Source organism: Odocoileus virginianus, chromosome 3 (assembly GCF_023699985.2).
Source record: "Odocoileus virginianus isolate 20LAN1187 ecotype Illinois chromosome 3, Ovbor_1.2, whole genome shotgun sequence".
Lineage (NCBI taxonomy): Eukaryota > Metazoa > Chordata > Mammalia > Artiodactyla > Cervidae > Odocoileus > Odocoileus virginianus.
The window spans coordinates 52,031,875-52,054,519 of NC_069676.1; the positions used below are offsets into that span (position 1 = coordinate 52,031,875).

The 22,645-nt window shown below is 39.7% G+C and overlaps 1 protein-coding gene across 1 annotated transcript in view; it reads left to right on the forward strand.

Annotated features, from left to right (window-relative positions):
• KCTD16 (potassium channel tetramerization domain containing 16) overlaps positions 1-22,028 on the forward strand; it is a 290,556-nt gene extending 268,528 nt beyond the window's left edge. Inside the window, exon 3 of the mRNA XM_020881602.2 lies at positions 18,152-22,028. Within this exon, the coding sequence (XP_020737261.2) occupies positions 18,152-18,606 (455 nt within the window). The 3' untranslated portion in view covers positions 18,607-22,028. The remainder of the gene's footprint in view (positions 1-18,151) is intronic.
• Positions 22,029-22,645: the final 617 nt, after the last annotated feature.

The window sequence follows — 22,645 nt, forward strand, 5'->3', positions numbered from 1 at the left end:
GACATCTGCCAAAAACAGATTGATTGTTGAAAATTTGCATAATCTGTATATTGAGATGCCTTAACCATTGATAAATCATGGCATAATGAGGGAAGAACTGGACTTATAAACAAAAATTATTGACTCTGATATTCAGCATAGATACATCATTTGCTTTCCTGAGCCTCACTTTCCTCATCTATAAAATGGGAATAAGAGCATCTATCTCATAGAGTTCTTTCCCTCCATCTCCACTCTTATAAGTCATCCTTACAAGTAGCCTGGAAACCATCAGCTGCTTCCCTACCTCCATTCTTGCTCATCTATAATCTGTTCTCTAGAGAGCAGTGTGAGTAAGCTTCTTACAAAGATGAATCGTGTAATTCCTCATTAAAACCATCCTTATTGTCCTGCATAACTGCTGATTGTAGGCTTTGAAGTTCTTTACAGTTTGACCCCTGTCTCTCTCTCCAACTTCACTTCCTACAGTTCCTCCTCTCTCACTGCATATTCTATCTTATTCCTACCTCAGGACCTTTGCATATAATGTTCCTTTTGCTTATAATGACTTCTATGTGATCCTCATAGGCTAGCTTGTTTTGGACAATAGATCCCTGCTCAAATATCAGCTTCTCTGGAGATGCTTTCTCATCATTATATCTGTCAATTCTCACCCCATCATATTATCCTGTTTTATTTTCTTCACAGTCCTCATCACTACCTGAAATTTTTTCTTTTACTTGTTTAGTGTTTATCTTCCTTACTAAAATGTAAAATACCTGTAAGCAACTGTGTACCCATTGCCTAAAAGTGCAATCAAATATTAATTGAGTGCTGAGTTAATAAATATGAGAATCAAATGAGGTGTAGTGAATGAAAGTGTGTCTCTAATCTATCAAATGTTATACAAGTACTAGGCTTTATAATTTCTTCTCTCCTGCTAAGTCATGGCTCTTCATAAGTCTTTGTCAAAAATGGAACAAGCATAATTTTCAGCCAGGAACTTTTCAAATGGGAACTTACTTTCCAGAAACTTACAATGTAATGAAAGACTAGATTAGCACAAAGAGTAAAATAAAATATTTGTATCAAAAATAGAAGATGCCTTATATTCATTTTGCTAAGGTCATTTTTTTTTTCTTTTTACCACACCACTCTATTTAACTATATGGATGCATGTATGTCAGGTAGAATTATTGTATAGAATTAGAGAAACATGGAAAAGGGGAATTTGAAACACTGTTGATATGGGGAGAGAGCAGGATTTATCAATTTGGCATTTCTACAGGCCCATGAGAATTCCCATATTTAACTAGTCACCTTCATCCCACTCCCTTATACTCCCAGTCTCTTTCTTTTCCTGGCACATTTTCATATATTGGTTGGCCATTTGTATACCTTTTGGGGGAAAAATAATATCTATTCAGTTTCTCTGCCCATTTAAAAATGTTTGGTTGTTTTCAGTTTGTTTTCGCCTATTGAATTAAATGAGTTTTTGGTATTTTTTTGGATTCATACCCAGGGATCAAAACTGCATCTCCTTCATCTCCTCCATTGGCAGGCAGATTCTTTACCACTGTGCTACCTGGGAAGCTCTATTTTTTTTTATATTAACGCCTTATTAGATATATATTAGATATTTGATTTTTTATTTTATTTATTAGATAAATAATTAATCTAAATTAATCTAAATAAATAAATCTAAAAAAATAAATAATCATTATTAGATATATGATTTGAAAATATTTTCTCCCACTACATAGGTTGGCTTTTCATCTTGGTGGTTGGTTGTTTTGCCATATAAGTTTTTTTGCTTGATGTAATCTCAAATAATTTTTTGCTTTTGTTGCTTGTACTTTTGGTTACACAACCAAAATAGTCTTTACTAATTGTCAAGGTACTTTTATCCTATGTTTTCTTCCAAGAGATTTATTGTTTCATATTTTATGTGTATTAATTTAATCTATTTTTATTTTGTGTAACCTCTATCAAAATCCCATGGCATGTTTTATAGAAATAGAAAAAAAAAATCTTAAAGTTTATATGGAACCACAAAAAACTGTGAATAACCAAAGCAATCCTGATTAGAAAAAAGAAAGAAAAGCAAAAGTCAAAAAAAAAAAAAAAACCAGCTAGAAACTACAAGTATCATCACACTCCCTGAACTCAAATTATATTAAAGAGTGATAGTAATCAAAACAGTATGATAGTATGGCACTTGCATAAAAATAGAGAGAAACCAGTAGAACAGAATCAAGAGCCCAAAAATGAACCTTCATATGTGATCAACTAACATTTGACAAGGGAGTAAAAAATCAATAAGGAGAGGATAGTTTTGTCAATAAATGATGTTGAGAAAGCTTTATAACCATTTGTAGAAGAATGAAATTGGATCTTTATCTTATGTCACTCTTTTGATTGTCTCTTTAAAAAGCTCTTTCCCATCTATTTCCCAAATGTTAGCACTTAAGAGTGTGTTACTAAGGGTATAGTTATTAATGCAAAGGGAATAATATATTTAATAACCAGGTACTTAGCAATGTAGAATTCAAGTATCTCTCAATCTAATTTCCCCATAGTTATCACAGAGATCATAAAAATTTCCATCCCCTTTGACCTGAAAATCATTGCCATTGTTGTTCAGTCACTAAGTTGTGTCCTACTCTTTGTGACACCATGGACTACAGCATACTAGAATTCCCTGTTCTTCACTGCCTACCAGTTCATTTCTGTTCAGTCGCTCAGTCATGTCTGACTCCTTGCAACCACATGGACTGCAGCACGCCAGGTTCCCTGTCCATCACCAACTCCCGGAGCTTACTCAAACTCATGTCCATTGAGTCTGTGATGCCATCCAACCATCTCATCCTCTGTCGTCCCCTTCTCCTCCTGCCTTCCCTCTTTCCCAGCATCAGGGTCTTTTCCAATGAGTTAGTTCTTCCCATCAAATGGGCAAAGAATTGGAGTTTCAACTTCAGCATCAGTCCTTCCAATGAATATTCAGGACTTATTTCCTTTAGGATTGAATGGTTGCATCTCCTTGCAATCCAAGGGACTCTCAAGAGTCTTCTCTAACACCACAGTTCAAAAACATCAATTCTTCGGCACTCAGCTTTCTTTATAGTACAACTCTCACATCAATACATGACTAATGGAAAAACATAGCTTGGACTAGACAGACCTTTGCTGGCAAAGTAATGTCTCTGCTTTTTAATATGCTGTCTAGGTTGGTCATAGCTTTTCTTCAAGGAGCAAGCGTCTTTTAATTGCATGGCTGCAGTCACCATCTGCAGTGATTTTGGAGCTCAAAAGGATAAAATCTCTCAGTGTTTCTGTTGTTTTCCCACCTATTTGCCATGAAGTGATGGGACCACATGCCATGATATTAGGTTTCTGAATGTTGAGTTTTAAGCTAAATTTTTCACTGTCCTCTTTCACTTTCATCAAGAGGCTCTTTAGTTCTTCGCTTTCTGCTATAAGGGTGGTGGCATCTGTGTATCTGAGGTTATTTATATTTCTCTGAGCAATCTTGATTCCAGCTTGTGCTTCATTCAGCCCAGCCTTTCTCATGATGTACTCTGCAATAAACAGGGTGACAATATACAGCCTTGATGTACTCCTTTCCCGATTTGGAACCAGTCTGTTGTTCCATATCCAGTTCTAACTGTTGCTTCTTGACCTGCATACAGCTTTCTCAGGAGGCAGGTCAGATGGTCTGGTATTTCCATCTCTTTAAGAATTTTCCACAATTTGTTGTGATCCACACAGTCCAAGGCTTTGGCATAATCAATGAAGAAAAAGTAGATGTTTTTCTGGAACTCTTTTGCCTTTTCTATGACCCAGCAGATGATAGCAATTTGATCTCTGGTTCCTCTGCCTTTTCTAAATACAGCTTGAACATCTGGAAGTTCATGGTTCACACACTGTTGAAGCCTGGCTTGGAGAATTTTGAGCATTACTTTGCTAGCGTGTGAGATCAGTGCATTTATGTGGTAGTTTGAACATTCTTTGGCATTGCCTTTCTCTGGGATTGGAATGAAAACTGGCCTTTTCCAGTCCTGTGGCCACTGCTGAGTTTTCCAAATTTACTGACATATTGAGTGTAGCACTTTCACAGCATCATCTTTTAGGATTTGAAATAGCTCAGCTGGAATTCCATCACATCCACTAGCTTTGTTCGTAGTGATGCTTCCTAAGGCATACTAGATTTCACATTCCAGGATGTCTGGCTCTAGGTGAGTAATCACACCATCATGGTTATCAGGGTCGTGAAGATCATTTTTGTACAGTTCTTCTGTGTATTCTTGCCACCTCTTCTTAATATCTTCTGCTCCTGTTAGGTGTGTACCAGTTCTGTCCTTTATTGTGTTCATCTTTGCATGATATATTCCCTTGAACATTAGAAATGTATCTCTAATTTTCTTGAAGAAATATCTAGTCTTTCCCATTCTATTGTTTTCCTCTATTTCTTTGCACTGCTCACTGAGGAAGGCTTTCTTATCTCTCCTTGCTATTCTTTGGAACTCTGCATTCAAATGGGTATATCTTTCCTTTTCTCCTTTGTCTTTAGCTTCTCTTCTTTTCATAGTTGTTTGTAAGGCCTCTCAATCATTTTACCTTCTTGCATTTCTTTTTCTTGGGAATGGTCTTGATCACTGCCTCCTGTACAATGTCACAAACTTCCATCCCTAGTTCTTCAGGCACTCTGTCAATCAGATCTAATCCTTGAATCTGTCACTTCCACTGTATAATCGTAAGGGATTTGATTTAGGTCATACCTGAATGGTCTAGTGGTTTTCCTTACTTTTTTCAATATAAGTCTGAATTTGGGAATAAGGAGTTCATGATCTGAGCCACAGTCAGCTCCTGGTCTTGTTTTTGCTGACTGTATAGAACTTCTCCCTCTTTGGTTGCAAAGAATATAATCAGTCTGATTTTGGTATTGACCATCTGGTGATGTCCATGTGTAGAATCTTCTCTTGTGTTGTTGGAAGAAGGTGTTTGCTATCACCAGCATATAGCACTGCTGTTGGAAGAGGGTGTTTCCTACGACCCGTGTCTCTCAGTTTCTCAAATTGACTTCCATTGAGTCAGTGTTGCTGTCTCACCATCTCATTCTCTGCTGTCCTCTTTTCCTTTTGCCTTCAATCTTTCCCAGCATCAGGGTCTTTTCCAATGAACCTGCTCTTCACATCAGGTGGCCAAAGTATTGGAATTTCAGCATCAGTCCTTCTAATAAATATTCAGGGTTATTTCCTTTAGGATTGACTGGTTTGATTTCCTTGCAGTCCAAGGGACTCTCAAGTGTTTTCTCTAGCACCACAATTCAAAAGCATCAATTCTTCAGTGCTTAGCTTTCTATATGGCCCAATTCTCACATCTGTACATGACTACTGGAAAAATCATAGCTCTAACCATACAGACCATTGTCGGCAAAGTGATGTCTACTTTTTAATACACTATATAGATTTGTGATGGTTTTCCTTTCAAGGAACAAACGTCTTTTAATTTCATGGCTGCAGTCTCCATCTGCAGTGATTTTGGAGCCCAAGAAAATAAAATGTTACTACTTCCACTTTCCCCCTCTTCTATTTGCCATAAAGTGATGGGACTGGATGCCATGATCTTAGTTTTTTGAATGTTGAATTTCAGGCCAGCTTTTTCACTCTCCTCTCTCACCTTCATCAGAGGCTTCTTTAGTTCCTCTTTGTTTTCTGCCTTTAGAGTGGTATCATCTAAATATCTGAGGTTGTTGATATTTCTCCCAGCAATCTTGATTCCGGCTTGTGATTCATTCAGCCCAGCATTTTACATGATGTACTCTGTCTAGAAATTAAAGAAACAAGGTGACAATATACAAGGTGACAATAATGTCACCCTGGAAATTATCAGTGCTCATTTAGGTAGCACTCCATTGTGTTCATTGCTTATTGGATGCATCTGTCAAACCACTTGACTGTCTAAGTGAATTAACCATAAAAGTAATGGTGGGCTCCGCAATGAAAGATTTTTCTTCTTAAAAGAAGGGTGAGAAATCTTTGGAGTTGTGCATGTATGTGTAATGAAAATGATTTAACAAATAGGCAAATCATATATAAAGGAATAATAGTGAACTATCATCACAGTGCACAGCTTAACCCTCATTTTAGGAATTTTTGTTGCCTTTAGAATCACTGCAGGTCACCTATGACAACCCTAGCTTCAGAGCAAAGAGGAGGAAAAGCTCTCTATGAATCAATATGTTCATCAGCAGTACCTTCCTAAGTATTATCAATTATGCAAATAAGTCAATACTTTGTTTGATAGCCCATGAGAATAGAAAGTAAAAATATTGGTAAAGTAATATGGAGATGGGCTTTGGGTAGACTGTCTATTGAAAGAAAAGCAGGAAAAAAACACATAGATTACCTATGAAAGTGTCTTTATTGACATTGCCTTTTAAATATTTTACAACTGTGATTGATATGAACATTATCAATTTGGGTATCAAAGTACTTATCTTTTAAAAATTTTTTTCAGTGGGTATTAAATATATTCTAGGCACTGTGATCATGCTGGAGACAAATATCATTTAATTCTCATCATCCTACCATGGCAGTATTGGTATTTTCAACATTTTCAGATGAAAAAACTTATAGCCAACAGCAGAATTGTGCCCTATTCCTGTTTCTTTGACTCTCAATCCCAGTTTCTGAACCACTATGCTTTCCTACCTACCTCATTATGGAAATTCTGGGATCAGATTATGTTCATCTGCATCACACCTCTTCTTTTAAAGACTTTATTTTGGTTGCTTAACCTCTCTGTTTCTCAGTTCACGTGTCTGTAAAATGTGAATGGCAGTAGAGTGCACTTCGTAGGAATGCTGTGAATCTCTAAAGAGATTCTGCAGGCGAAATGCAAGACAGCACCTGCTATGTAGTAAACATTCAATTTAACGTTGTCTGTTTTTATTACATGATAGGAACATAGGCTGTGGCTATATGGGAAAATCCCAGGTTAAGCCACCTTTGTCTCATTTTGAATTCCTACTTAAAAGAAGAGTAATTGATCAGTGGCCAGTTGGCAGAGATATGTGTTCAGGCAGAGCCTCTAAACTCTATAAATCTTTCTTTCTCCATTATCATCTGAAGATAGCCTGGTGAGAATAAGATGCTCTTTTCATGTTGTAAAAAGTGAAAGGGCAACTCCATTTCCTTTCACTGGTCTTCTTTTGGAACTTGGAGTGAATGGAATGGTTGGATCTCTGCCCAAGAAGCTCCTTTTTCAAAAAGACATCATTTCACTGAAGCACCATGATATACTGATGAAACAGGCCTTGGCCTTGGAGTCAAATCTGCCAGATATCAATCCCTGGTTTCTTTTATTAGCTTTGGGACTCATGGGCAAATTAGTCAACGGTTATGAAATCTAGTGTCCTCATCAACCAAATAGGAATCATACTTACTGCAGGGCAATGGTTCTCACCTGGAGGTGATTTTAGTTGTGTTGAGTGAGGAGTGGAGGCGCTATTGATAACTAGTGGGGAGAGGCCAGGGATGCTTCTGCACATCATACAAGGTAAGAGGCAGCGCCTGCAACAGAGAATCATCCAGCCCGAATCTCCGTAGTACCGAGTTGGAGAAACTCTTCCTTGGTGGTGTTGCTAACATAAAATACAAATGTTTGTAAAGCACTTGGCCCCACACCTGACCTGTGGTCAGAGCTCACAGTTCATGAATGTCATTTGCCAGGAGTGACTCACTATTGTGAGTTCCCAGCTTCCTCTGTCAGGTCCAAGCATTGTGCTAAACTAAGTCACACGGAGGTGTCAGACTCAGCTTCCATCAAGGGTGTGTGCAGTTTAAAAGCAGACCTTTTAGATGCTGATTCTGAGTAAACCTGTTTGATGAATCTCAGCCTCCCTGGAACTGGGGAAGTTTGGTCCCCGCCCGTCTCCTCTCACCCCCAGGAAGGTGGGAATTCGGCATTATGATTCCCTAACTCTCCTCACTGGTAGTGAGGGCTCAAAGAGGTGATGCGAGTAAAGTGCCCAGCCCTGTCTAAGCATAGGTAGGTGCCAGCGGAGGTCAGTGTCATCATCACTCAATGTCTGTCTGTCTGTCTGTCTCTGTCTCTCTTAGACATGTGGTCATGTTAGAGGAATCTGCTTTCTTCAAGCTGCTCTGTCGTATGTTAGTCTTCACTGTACTTAGTAATGGACTCTTCCTGAGAGCTTTTCTTTCCCACTTGATGGACTGTTCAGAAATGAAAACCTCTCTACTTGGGTCTGACTGTGCCTCCAAAACTCCGCACCCTTCCAGCTGTTTCCCTGGCAGGGTCCCAGACAGGGCTCAGGAGCTGGGCCCTGACACCATAGTTAGGCATCTTTCTCTCTCCTCATTGTAAAACAAGGGTGATCAGTGGCCTCTGAACAGGTCCCTTCTAGGTCTTGTGCTCTATGATTCTGTCCGTAGTGAGTTTTGAACTACATCCCAGTTGAACTTTTCATGGCTGTATTTCTCACCGTCCAAAGTTTTCTGGTTAACTCCAACTTAAAAGCAGTTTATGATTTATAAATGTTCTAAGACAGCAGTCCCCAACCTTTTTGGCACCAGGGATCAATTTCATAGAAGACAGTTTTTCCATGGATCAGGGGTGAGGGAGTAATGGTTTTGGGATAATTCTAGTGCATTACATTTATTGCACATCGCTTCTATTATTATTCCATCAGCTCCACCTCAGATCATCAGGCATTAGATCCTGGAGCCTAGCAACCCCTGTTCTACAGTTCTTTTATTTTATCTGTGATTCTTGAAAAATTCCCAGGACGCTCTGGCTCTTGAAAAACTGCTCTGAGTTAATTTGACTATTTTTTCTTTTACCAGGAGAATCAACAGAAATTTATGCCTGCATTTACCAATAAGCCATAGATTGTTGTGTTTTGATTTCCACACTTTGAGGAGGTATTATATATTGGTTGGTTGTTGAAAATATATTAAGCAGTATTAGTAAATATGAAATCTTAATTAACTGGCAAAGGGCTTTTTTCCTGTGCTAATTACATGCATACCTCAAACACAGTTGACTGCTACCAGGGCAACCCGGGTAGAACAGAAGACTTATGGAGGGGGGTGATATACCCCACATATCAGAAAGGGACCAGAACTCTTCATCCTTCACTTAGTTATTTTCAGTTTGTTCCAGTGAACTTGAGAAAGGGAGATGAGATTTTTAATATAGATAAAATGATTTTAAAAACCTACAAAAACCTGGACTTTCAAGTTGTTTGGTCAGTTGATTACTTTTTAAAGTTACTGAAGAGTTGGAATCACTGGGATTATTGTGTCTTAAAGTCCACACTTTAATCTTTTTGGTCTGTTGGTATTTTTAAATGTCTTTAGTAGATATTGAATAATGTGTCCACCAAAAAAAGCAGAGACTTTGTACTAAGAGAGATCTGTATTTGAATTCTTAATCTGCCACTTGTAAACTCTAACTTTGGATGGGATAATTAACCACTTTGAGCTATAGTTTCGTCTTCCATAAAAAGGAAAGAGAATCACATCCACCTAGGAAAGCTATTGTGAAGACTAGATTATGTGAAGTGCTAAGCACAATACTAGGCTCATGGGGGTCCTCAGTAAATGATATCTACTGTTATGTTAAGTTTCTGGTTTTGGAGGGACAGATATTGTCATTCACTGTGGGAATAATTATGTACAACAGGAGGCAGCATTGTCTTAGTATGTTTCTTGATAGTGTTAGTCAAATTTGCTGGGACTAGTGTAGCAAAAGGGCTGTGAGTCCAGAGAAGAAACGGGTAACTTACAAAGTAGCTTAGGAAGTAGTTGTACTTGCGCCCTAGAGTAATATTAGTGCTAGAATGGTACAAATGATCGGTCAGTTCATTCACTTGGTCATGTCCAACTCTTTGCAATCCCATGGACTGCAGCATGCCAGGCTTCCCTGTCCATCACCAACTCCCGGAGCCTACTCAAACTCATGTCCATTGTGTCAGTGATGCCATCCAACCATCTCATCCTCTGTCGTCCCCTTCTCCTCTCACCTTCAATCTTCCCATCATCAGCATCTTTTCCAATGAGTTAGTTCTTCACATCAGGTGGCCAGAGTATTGGAGTCCTTCCAATGAATGTTCAGGACTGATTTCCTTTAGGATGGACTGGTTGGATCTCCTTGCAGTCCAAGGGACTCTCAAGAGTCTTCTCCAGCACCACAGTTTGAAAGCATCAATTCTTCGGCACTCAGCTTTCTTTATAGTCCAGCTCTCACATCTATACATGACTACTGGAAAAACCATAGCTTTGACTAGACAGACTCAGGGGATGACAAAAGTAAACTAGACAGATATTGAGTGTGATTACATGAGTTTGATCAAGTGTTCAAGACTCTTATTGTAAGTAATGCAAAATTAACTCTACTAGATTAAGCCAAAAGAGAATTTCTTGGCTTATAAAATTATAGGAATGAGGCCAGTGTGTGATACTGCTAGATGTTGGGCTCTGTCTCCTGACCGTTTCTTAGCTTTGGCTGTCTGCTTGGCTTCTTCATGCATGAACTCCCCTCCAGCTGGTAAGGAAGATGGCCAGTGAACTCACATCCTCCCAGTTTGGCACATCCCAAATGACTAGGGATAGTACTTGTAAGTTCCCACAGAACAGTCCCAGTGGGGACTCTGATTCACTCAGCTTGGCTCACATAACCATGCCTGAACCACCCACTACAGTTGTGAGATGGCTGTTTCATAGATAGTCCATTTGTCCTCCTCTTGTGGCTAGACACGGCAGCATGGTTGACAGTTCCTTCAGGATGGAATAGTGAAGGGAAGTTCCTGAAAGGAAAGGATGGCTGTTTTTACTGGAAAGAGGAAGCATACAAATCCTGTAATAATTTCATGTACGTTTCATTCTAAGAGATAAAATACTCTGAGGTACAGATTGAGAGGAGTTGTAGTGAAACTTATTATTCAGGGAAATGGTCAGGTTTATGAAAACTGGTGAAGAAAAATATAAAAGTAAGTAGCCAGGATGAAGAGGACACCATAGGAAAAGAGATCAGATGGACCATCGAACTCTCTAGGAAATAGGCAAATAAGGACTTTGGGGACAGGAGTAATTCAGTAGAGTCTTAGCTGAAAAATGCTGAGACTAAGAGGAAGAAATACAATAAAAGGAAAGAAAACAAGAACCTGGAAAAATGTGAAATAAGTGCGTCATCAAGGAACACTTGAAAGAGCAAGGCAGTCAGCCAGAAAGTTAAAGTTCAGGACTAAAGCTTATACACATCGCTGCATTGCTTTATTCAGAGAGAAACCTCACACGTGAAAAACCTGAGCTAGGCGGGTGTTTCAGCATCACCAAAGTGGAAAATTATGTGATTAGAGACCATAGCCCAGTAGTTAAGAAAGTTTTTACTGAAGTTGTTTAATGCCTTTAGGGATTTTTTTGGATATTAATAAATAAGTATGAGTGATGATCAATTAGAAAATATATGTTCTGGATGGATTTTGCCATTAATCTCTGTTGATCAGCTTATTTTATGCTTTTGTTACATGTGTATAAATGTCTAGTGAAATGACCAAATTTTTCCATCTTGCGTGTCATATTTTTCTATCTTGTGTGTGTGTGTGTGTGTGTGTGTGTGTAGTAGAAGGTTTACTGCCCCTCACAAATACTCTAAACCATATACCTCATCCATTTCCTCTCCTGTTCATTTCATGCAGGTATTTTCTGAGCATCTACTGCTGTGAAAGCCCATTGTGTATGTGCCCTGGAGTATGCATTAGAATTCAAAAGGGAACAAAGCCAGGCTTTAAAACACAGGAAAATTGACATTAATCCAACCTAAGAACACATCCATAGTTACACATCGTGGTGGATATGAAGGAAACAGACTGGAAGTTGGGACTGGTTTAAATTGGGCTGGAGGATGGATAGGTAAGGTGCTCTGAGAAAGGGATGGTCAAAAAAGAGCTTAACAGGTGAATATCAGGAAAATAAGTTGTGATGGATGAGCACGTGCAAAACCCTTAGTAATGCATAACAAGGGCAGCTGGGGGCTGAACGGCAGTGATGGTTCTTCACTTCCATTCCCAAACTCCTCCATCTGCACTCATGGTCCAGCAGGTTGAGAGCTGTGTCTGTCTTTTCTGTTGAATCCCTGGAGGGGTCAATGTCCTGTTATTTAGCTGTTGTCTCTGGGCTTCAAACCCACCCCTCTCTTCTGTGCTGAGGTTGTGATTCAGCTCACCACTCTTTTCATGGGCTCAGCTGTCTTCCTGTTAGGTTCTGTCTGTAGGGGACATAGAGGAAGACTGTAACACAGCAGGAGAAGAAGGACTCCTTGCCTGCTTCCTGCTCATCAGAATCAATCCAGCTTGTATTTCCCCCAGAAGGAGTTGGTTCTAGTTCTCAACTTTGTTGTTGTTGTTTTTCTTTAATCCCAGAGCCAGGCCCCTTCAGATACCATGACCAGCAGCAGGGAGGGTCCCTCCTCATATGCCTGGGTCCCACCTCCCACAGGATGTCTGTTGCCCACATCTCAGTTCTAGTGACCCTGTCTCTTTTATTTGTCTCCTTGGTCCTAAGGGTGGTAGCTGCCTCTTGCAGTCACTATCTTTGACCCTTCCAACATCTGTTTAACCAATTCCTTATATTAAATTCTCCCTTTTAAGATAACAGGTGGAACATCTGTTTTCCTGATTGGCCCTGACAGATGCATGGATGGTTTCACTGTCTGCTCTTTCCCAGACTTACCTCATCTTAATGAGGGTCTCCAGCTGGGTCCCTCCTAAGGCCAAATGTCCAAGTGCAGAAAAGGTCAACCACAAGCAAGAAATGAGGATTGTCAATCTGGAAGATGTATTTTTCCCAGGTGCTTGCATGGTCTGTCTATTCCCAATCTCCACTGTGCAATATCTTTTCCAAGGTTAGCAGAATTATAAAAACATCAGTTTGGGCATTATTGACTTTTCAAGCGGGATACTGAGAAAGTGTTTCAGCAGCCTCGATAAATTAAATCTGGCCACCTAGCTCCCAGACTGGCAGGCTCCTACATCATTGACAGAGAAGACAGGGAGAAGCAGTTTTCCCAGCTGTTGCTGTAAATGATGAGCATTGTGTTCACAACCATTAGCAGGTGGAGGATTTGAAGTGTGGGTAGATTGCAGAGCTGCCTCTTTTAAAAATGCATAAGCACTTTGTGAGTTTGCTAAGTTGTGATTCACTCAGCTTGGTTTGAATTTTTCATAGAGGAGAAAGATTCTGTGGCCTTTCCTCTATTATTCCTTCTTTGTCAGTAAGGACTCAGGGCTATAGTGGAGAGGGACTAAGTCCACTCATTTAATTTTCTTGATTGGTTCTCAATTTGTCCAAGTTGTAAACTGCTGGAAGATTTAGTGTTTAAGGACTCAAGGCTATTGAGTTTCCTGCCCCTCCCATTTAATCCCAACTACAAACACCTCTGGGCTCTGGGTTTAAATTTATTTGATGTGTCCTATTGTAAATTTTTATCCTAGAAGTTCCATCCATTTGTGAAATTCTAAGCACTGCACTGTAAAGGAAACTTCTTTCCAAAATTATCCCCTGGTCTCATAGTATGTGCCAGACACTATAAGTGCTAATGGTTACTCTCCATTCCCAAACAAAATCAGACATTATGAAATGCTCAGTGTACATTTTCCTGAAGAGTCCAGTTATAGCATTAGTGTTCTTTCTAACATAATGCTCCAGCCAGACTGAAGAATTGGTTGTATAGGACGTTAGTAGAAACATAATCATCATATCTAACAAGCTTCTGATTTGTTTTGTTTATGTGGATCAGTTTCTGGCTTCTAGCAGAATGAATGTGTACACTCGTCAAAGTATGGATTGGGTCCCACAAACCATGAAATGCTTTTACCTTAATTATCTCATTTAATTTTCCTAAAACCCTTATGAGGAAGATACTATTACTAACCTTATTTTTCAGAAGAGGAAACTAAGGCTCAGAGAGGTAAAGTAGTTGATCCAAGCTGACATATTGCAGAGCCTGACTCTGGAGCCTGCAATCTATCTACTGTGTTATCGACTTGTTATAATTCAACACATGTGTTTGACTCATTCATTTAACCATCAAACATTTATCAAGCCTCTATTATGTGCCTGGCAGCAAAAATGATGTCCAACTAATTCAGCAGTTGTTTGTTTAAAGATAAGGAAGTGCTATTAGGCTCTTTGACCAGAAACTAGTTAATACACCCCCAAAAGGCTGCAGATATTTTGTTGTTTTAATATCAACAACTGAGACTTTTCTGAGAATGAAATGATTTTCTCCCTATATCTGACTAATCAATTGTAACCTATTTTCTCCTCAAGTGGAGAGAATTATTCCAGCCAGTATTGAAACCTCAGCAAATTGGGAGCAAAAGTATGTTGTAATTTGAAATACCAAGGTATTTAGTAGATCATAATTTTCTATAATGGGGAGGATTCTAGAATACCTTGAGTTACAGAATTGACCTTTCACAGATCCTTTTACTCTTTCCAGAACAGGTAAGGTTATGTCAGTGGAACTGCAAGGGTGAAAGGGTTTTCTGTGTTCTGGTTTAAATCCTCTGTCTGCTGTGGTTAAATTCTTGGGAAGGGGGTAAGCAAAAGAAAAAAGAAACAACATGGTTCTCTTCTCACATCTGATTATTTTTCAGATTTTATAATGACCCTTCAGATTGCACTTCTAACTGGACTGTATTAATACCATCTTCTTTGATTTCAAACTAATATATAGACTTCAGAAGCCATCTTATGAATTACCTTTCCAAAGTAGTAAAACATTCAGATGTGCTCATAAAATATTGAAACATGTGGAAGTATAATGGACTCCACTAAAATTAATCTGTTTAATTTTCCTTTAATAGTGATAGTGCCTAGAATTAGTGTAAAGTAATACTTCTCTTTGCCTGGAAGCTGGTGGATCCCAACTGACATTTAAATCCATGATGATCCCAGAAGTTCAGGGCAGAAATAATGCATCCGTGCCAGGATGGCATTGGCTTGGACAGGTCGTGGAGGGCTGCGTGCAGTTTTCTACATGAGCACACAGGACTCATTCACAAGTTGGTGTTTGTGTTGTTAGACTGCCTTTCAGAAAAGAAGCCTCAGGTTCCCCTCCACATCCAATGAATAGAAAGACTTTCAGAGGAAGGTAACTCTTGGACAGAGAAATACAGGCCTGTTCTTTTTTTCTTTTTTTTGATGTGGACCATTTAAAAAATATTTATTGAATTTGTTACAATAGTATTTCTGTTTTGTGTTTTAGTCTTTTGACCACAAGGCACATGGGCGCTTAGCTCCCCGACCAGGGATCAAAGCTGCACCCCTGCATTGGATGATCAAGTCTTAATCACTGGGCCATCAGACATGTCCCCCAGGCTTGTATTTCTACTGATTTAGGAGGCTTTATGGCCAAAATATTTTGTCATCTTGTTTTAAGGTTATAGGCAGGCGTATTCCAACATATCTTTTTCTTCTCTTTTCTGTCTTTCTCCTATTCCTTTTCCTTCTTCTTTTAAAGCTTTGTTCAGTTTCTGAATTTTGCTCAAGATAGATCAAACTAGATCAGCCCTGGGTTGGCGTTACTTTTCCTTGACCCAACTCATTGGAGCCATTTCTCCATGGAATCATATTGGTATAGGGATGGCCAGGTTTGGAGAGGCAGAGGCAAATTCTACCTTCTGAAGGAGAAAAAACATCCTCCTCAGAATCGGGGCTGGCAGACAGAAACCATTTTCTATGGCTGATACTTTCAGTCACCAGCTGGCACATATTGAATAGTTTCTCTGTTGCGTGGAAGATATTTATTTGTAATAGCCTGTGATAACTAGGACATTACTGCTGTGGTGATTCCTTCTGGCTAATTGGATTGTTGCATTTTATTTAATGGGTATATAAATACAATGAATATTCAGTCACATTTGAAAAGTAGTACAGAAGAGCGAATATATATTAGAGATCCTTTTGGCATTGTGATTTATAGGGACTTTCTTTTTTTACCATCTCTGAGGAAAAATGTATAACTTGTTATAAATATTTAAATGGTTTAGATATGTAGAGGGCAGACATTGTAAGAGATGACAGGATATAACCTTCCTAATAGTTTCCATCCTAAGTTTCCTCTACTTTGACCACATTAGAAATGATAACAAAGTGGGATCTTATTATCATGTGACTCATTATTTATGAGAATAAGATATAGTGCAAATAGAAACTGGATCCCTTTTAAAACATATAAATGTACCACATTATCTTTGCCCTTAATATTAGCATCATAAAGGGGGTTGATTTCCCTTTCATTTTTTCACAGCATTAGTGCAATGAATAGTGCCCAGTGTATAGCATCTGATCAGTAAACAGTATTAGGTTTATGACGCCAAGAAGACTGTGGCTATGTAGAGAGTGGAAGGCTTGGAGCAGTGACTTATGCTCAGGAAATTGTTTTGCGCGGTGACTCTGGATTTCCTAGTTCAGGGAGCCCCCAACTGAGCATCTGAAAAATGGCTCTGCTCCAAGTAGCTGAATGTACTACTGTGAATCAAGACTCAGGGAAACAGGGAGAGAGGGATTCACACTGGCTTAAATATAATGTAGTGGATTGTGTAAGTGAAACCTCATTGAAAGGTCTGGCTTTAGGTATGGCTGGATCAAGGTATTTCAGAATTATTCTTAGGATAATAATAATTATTGAATTATTTAATTTCTATACTCTTACTGGAGCCTTCTGTTGTCTTCTGGGATGACAACAATGAACTCTTCACTGCGTCTACCCAGGGTGCTCATTGTATAATAGCTGAGATGCCTAAGGTAGAAAATAACTATAACAAAATGTGATATGTGTAATAATAGAGGCACTTACAAGGGAAGATCATAACTCAGAGGAAAAATTGACAACTATTTCTGAGGATAGGTGAACAAGGACTTCAGAGAGAAGTGATACTTTGAAAATTGCTTTGAAAGAGAAGCATGCATTTTACAGACAGATTAGTTATAGTGTTTGGGAGACCTGTTTCCAAATCCCAGCTCTGCCATTTACAAATTGTATAGCTTTGTACAAACTATGGCAAATTTCTTTTTGGGGAGCTGCAGCTAGGTCTCTGTTGCTGTGCAAGGGCTTATTCTAGTTGCCAAGAGCAGGGGCTACTCTCTAGTTCTTGTCTGTGGGCTTCTCATTGTAGTGGCTTCTCTGAGTGCAGAGCAGAGGCTGTAGGGTGCATGGGCTTCAGCAGTTGTGACACGTGGCTTAGTTACCCCACCACAGTGTGGAATCTTGGAGTAGGGATCGAACCTGTGTCCCTTGCATTGACAGGCAGATACTTAACCACTGGACCACTGGGGAAGTCCTACAGCAAGTTTCTAAAATTCTAAAGTCTTTAGTTTCTTGATGTGGAAACTGGGGATGGAGATACTGACGTCTTAGAATTGTCATGAGGGTCTAGTATGTTAATGGGTGCGAAGAACTTACATGTGGGTTTATACCAAGTAAGCTTTCCCTGACTGGTAGCTGTCATTCCACTCTTGTAGGATCTCCCTATTTACCTGACTGCAATAACATGGGGCCATAGGATTAGGGCTTAACATCAGCCACGGTAAAGTCAGTTAGCATATATTGAGTGCTTATTGTGTGCCTCACATTGCATTAAAATTTCATTTTTGTTGTTGTTTGTTGTTCAGTCGCTCATTCATGTCCAGCTCTTTGCAACCCCATGAACTGCCACATTCCAGGCTTCCCTGTTCTTCACTATCTCCCAGAGAATTTCACTTGCCTTATCTAATTCCACCCTTCAACTCTTGAAAGTAGGGAAATTATTATCTTCCTCTCACAGATGAGGAAACTGAAGCTTTAAGAATTAAATGGTCTGCCAAGGTAACAAAGTGAGTGATGACACCGTGCAGCTGAGTAACTATCGACTCCATGGACTGATGCATTAGAATGTGTTTCCCCTTATGCAGCTTACCCTTATTAACCTCCTTCCCTCAGTGAACTTGGCTGGTGGGCACGCCTGTTGCAACCCATTCTGTGTGCTGTCCTGCTTCTTCTAAAGACGCGGTTGTGGACGCTTGTCTGTGTGTTGATACACAGCGCTCCTACTCCAAGCTGAGCTGCCTGACATTCACTCCTTGGGTCCTGTGCTTCTTTGCAGGTGAGCCTTCCAGGTGGTCATCTTCGCACTGTGATTGCTGCTGCAAGAACGGTAAGGGTGACAAAGAAGGAGAGAGCGGCACCTCCTGCAACGACCTCTCCACCTCCAGCTGCGACAGCCAGTCTGAGGCCAGCTCTCCCCAGGAGACAGTCATCTGTGGGCCCGTGACACGCCAGACCAACATCCAGACTCTGGACCGTCCCATCAAGAAGGGCCCCGTCCAGCTGATCCAGCAGTCAGAGCTGCGACGGAAAAGTGACCTGCTCCGGACTCTGACTTCCGGCTCCAGGGAGTCGAACATGAGTAGCAAAAAAAAAGCTGTTAAGGAAAAGCTGTCAATTGAGGAAGAGCTGGAGAAATGCATCCAGGATTTCCTAAAGATCAAAATTCCAGATAGGTTCCCAGAGAGAAAACACCCTTGGCAATCTGAACTTTTACGGAAGTATCATCTATAGGGGCGGATGGGGGGTGGGGGTGGGAGAGAAAACAGCGTGTCACCGTTTTGAAATAAACCTCCTGAAAGAAATCCATATTTGAAAAGAGAAAACAACAACCAACAGTACACATTTGTTAGAACACAATAGCCCATTGATCTACTACTGCCTATTTACCTGGTTCACCTTAACATGTCAATCCACAGGGTAGATTTCTTTCCAGATGTGGAAGTATAAGAAATTCTCTCTCTCTCTTTTTTTGGTTCTTTGTCTGTTTGTTAACTTGGTCCCATGTGCTGAGTATCTTGTCTATAGATGAGAGCCAGCGACGTAAGAACAGCTGAGAGGCCTTGGGAATCATTTATCCCAAACTGGGTTTTTCCTCTCTTCTTCTACCTCCCTCCGTTGAATGAAAATTATGGTAGCGATCTGGCCCAATGCCATAGGTTTGGATTTTTAAATTTTCCTTTTTCCCTTTGTTTCTGGGGTGATGGGGGGAAAGTGGCAGATTTATATGACTTTTCACTCAAATTGATTATGTGCCAGTTTATATTGACTCCGTATGCATGAGTATTTGTGCAACAGAAGCACAACCAAGTATGTATATACACCCAGAGCACAGGACCCCAGGGCCTGGGCCTCCTAGGGGTTGTTCCTGCCCCCACAGCGCCCTCTTCGAATCCTGCAGCCACAGGAGCCTCTGCTTTTTTCTTAAAACCCTTCTGGGAAGATTTCTGAGCCTCTCTTGGCATCATTTCCTTACATCTACTAACCCCCATCATCAGCAAATTGTCTTCCTTATTTGGAAATGAACACCCTCAGGCTCCATTTTACTGCACTGCTCTCTCTCAGCCCTAGGAGAAGGTGAGAAGAGCTAGTCACACGTTCTTAGTATTTTAAAAAACCCAAACATCCGTATCCACAAAAGTTCCTGCAAAATGACCCCGATTCAGCCTTCTCTACCCTGAGCTGAATTACCTTTCTTCTCTCGCTGTTTCTGCCCGTGTTTTAATGGTTGACCTTTCCACGTACTCCACGTGAAGTTCTCTGCATTCCTGTGTAGTTGTGGCAGTAAGAACAGCACACAGTACTTGAATAAGGGTCCAGCCTTTTGTTTTAAGGGGAAGTTGCATTTCACACATCCCCTAATAATTTCTCATAACTTTTTAAAACGACAGTGCTTCATGTTACTTCCTTGTAGCCAGGTTTGTTTGCCTTTGGAATCTGGGCTTTGGCTGTGTCCATACTAGAATTTGGCTCTCACTTCTCTGATGTCTTTGAACAACCCAACTAGATAACTGAAGCCCTGAAATTAAGAGTTGGGCTTTCTAAACAGTCTTTCTTTCTTGTTTACATCCTTGACCTGTATGGACACAACCAAAAAGAAACTGTTAATAGCCATCCATCCATGTGACTCTGTATTCTATTAATGTTAATGTACTCATAGTTTTTTCATAGATTTGCGGTAAATGAAGACTACAGGGCAAGATTTGACTTTCAGCATTCCTCATGCATTTCAGTGGGAACTGAAAAAATATTTTTTTTTCCATCCTTAATTGTGTGCCAAGAACTCCTATTTTTTTTTTTTTTAATTTTGTGTGTGTGGGTATGTGTATACGTACCACAGGTAATAAAGGCAACTGGATGATGTCTATGGGAGGGAGACATAGTGACCTATTGCTTCCCATTGAAATCTTTCATTGATGCATATTATTATGTAAGAGGTGTATCTTGATACTTGTTATTAGTGCTCATTAACATATGGATAGCTTTCTGAATTTTTGTTAATTCTTACCTTCACACCTGGGCAACAGACTCAGCCAATGTTTTCTTGTCCTGATGGTTCAAATGGACTTAACAATTTGGCTGAAGTGAAAAAAGAAAGATCATTTTGGGAGTTGTGTTGTAAGACAATTATATTTATGAATTTAAGTGCTGTTTTTTTCATTCATTAGTGTATCAGCAGACATTTGATCTTAACTACAACTTAGCTTTGTAAAGCCTACCAGTATGTCTTTACTGTTTTCAGTGTTTCTTTATACCATTTCATATTGGTCATAGAAGATTCTGCAAAGGATCATAGAACTTAATGGGTCAAGAAGTTGAATTTGGTGAAAATATCCCCAAACTCACTTTGCCCAAATGGTTCTTATAGTCCTATTGGAAGTTCTGTCAAAGAGTTGGGGGTCTAACTAAAATGGCCAGAGTCCCAACTTTCTTAAATTTCAGACCTGATTGTAATGGCTTCAAGATATAAACACACTAGTAAGAATTGGAGAACTAGTAAGATGGCCATCAACTCACTATTCCTACTATGTATGTCCTTTAAATAGGAAATGAAACATTGCAAAGAAAATGTTCCTGGCATTTCTCTGTTCTTTGACCTGTCATTTTTTTTTTTTTTTTCTCTTTAGGCTATCTTTATACCCCCAGAAAACAAAACCAGTGGTGGCAAGTCTGTTTAAAGTAGTAATAACATTTTTAATTGGGGTCAGCTCAAACCAAATACTTCACATAGCTGAAACAGCAACAGAGTGTTCATTTGTGTGGTTGTTGGCATGGAAATAACAGTTAAAGTTAGTCATTCAGTTGTGTTCAACTCTTTGTGACCCCATGGACTGTAGCCCGCCAGGCTCCTTTGTCCATGGAATTTTCCAGGCAAGAATACTGGAGTGGGTGACCATTCCTTTCTCCAGGGGATCTTCCCAACACAGGGATTGAACCTGGGTCTCCTGCATTGCAGGCAGATTTGTAGACCTGGTCAGTAAAAGTCTCTACAGAGGCACCAGGTCCATGCACATATTCAGTCCTAGTTCAAGTGGAATTGAAGTGAGGGCTATGTGGCCTACAACACTGGAAATGAATTCTGGGTAAGTGAATTAGAAGATTAAATGCTATAGTGGCCCTGCACCATGTATCATATTCATTTCCTCAAACTTAAAATAGTTTCAAAATTTTTTTAATTCATTTCTGGACAGAACAATATGTATGGTTTGCTTCTTGAATACTGGTGAGGACAAAGGCTGATTTGAAGAGACTAGTAGCATCAAATGGGTCAAATCAATGAGGAATCATAGGCACAGAGACCTTGGAAAATTCTGCCATGCTAAAATCCAGTGAGCTTGTGGAGGTCATTCTCTATGGTATGTGGGTGTTCTGAAGTAAGAACTATATTTATAAAGTCCTCTGACCCACTATCAAAGAGGGAGTGATCTGTGTTCAGCAGGAAAGGGGGAAGACAGGAAAATAAAACTGTTGGATCATGGTGGTAGTGTGCTCTCCCTCCCTCTGCTAAGAAAAAAATTGCATTGAGATGTGGCCGTAAAACAACAAAGTGGCTTCCAAAATATGCCGTGATGTTATCCTTTGTACTTGTAGGCACAGTTATCTTCCTGGAAATGCATGCATGAATTACAATAAAAGGGGAACAATGCACAAATCAATCGTAAGTGTTCCCTTTGTTCTTTATTCCTCCATAGCTATAATATGTCTCCTCCCGACTGATTCATGTGAGGCAGGGGCACATGTATAAAAGGGGAGCTAACAGGGAATTTTTCTTTTTTTTCATTGGTCTTGCTTGATTCATGGGCATCTTGCTTGCTTGATTCACAGACACCTTTACCCATAGCACAGATGTGTACTGTTCACTCTGGGTCCTTCTAGTTGCCACTGCTTGAGCTTCTGGATTAAGTTTGCTTCTCAGGGTTAGATTCCTCTTTGATTATTGCTTTGTTGGTACCTAGCAAAACAGGCTGCAGTGAGACAAAGAAAAGGCATACATGGTGTTTTGCAAAACTACTTGACACCAATTCCCAAAATGGGAGGCAAACTTTGATTCTCATATATTTTTCTCTGTTACAATTTCAACTTTTGAACTTTGTATTTATCATAGTGGTTTAACCCAGAGCACTTAAACTCTGGTATTTTCTGGCACTTTCTATCATACAGTGGGACTTGACTAGTCTTGGTCATCTGAATTATATTTCCTAGAGTTAAGACTACACACTTTTAGGAAGAATCCTTTGTCACCTTCCATGTGACATAGCAATTTTCAGAGGAA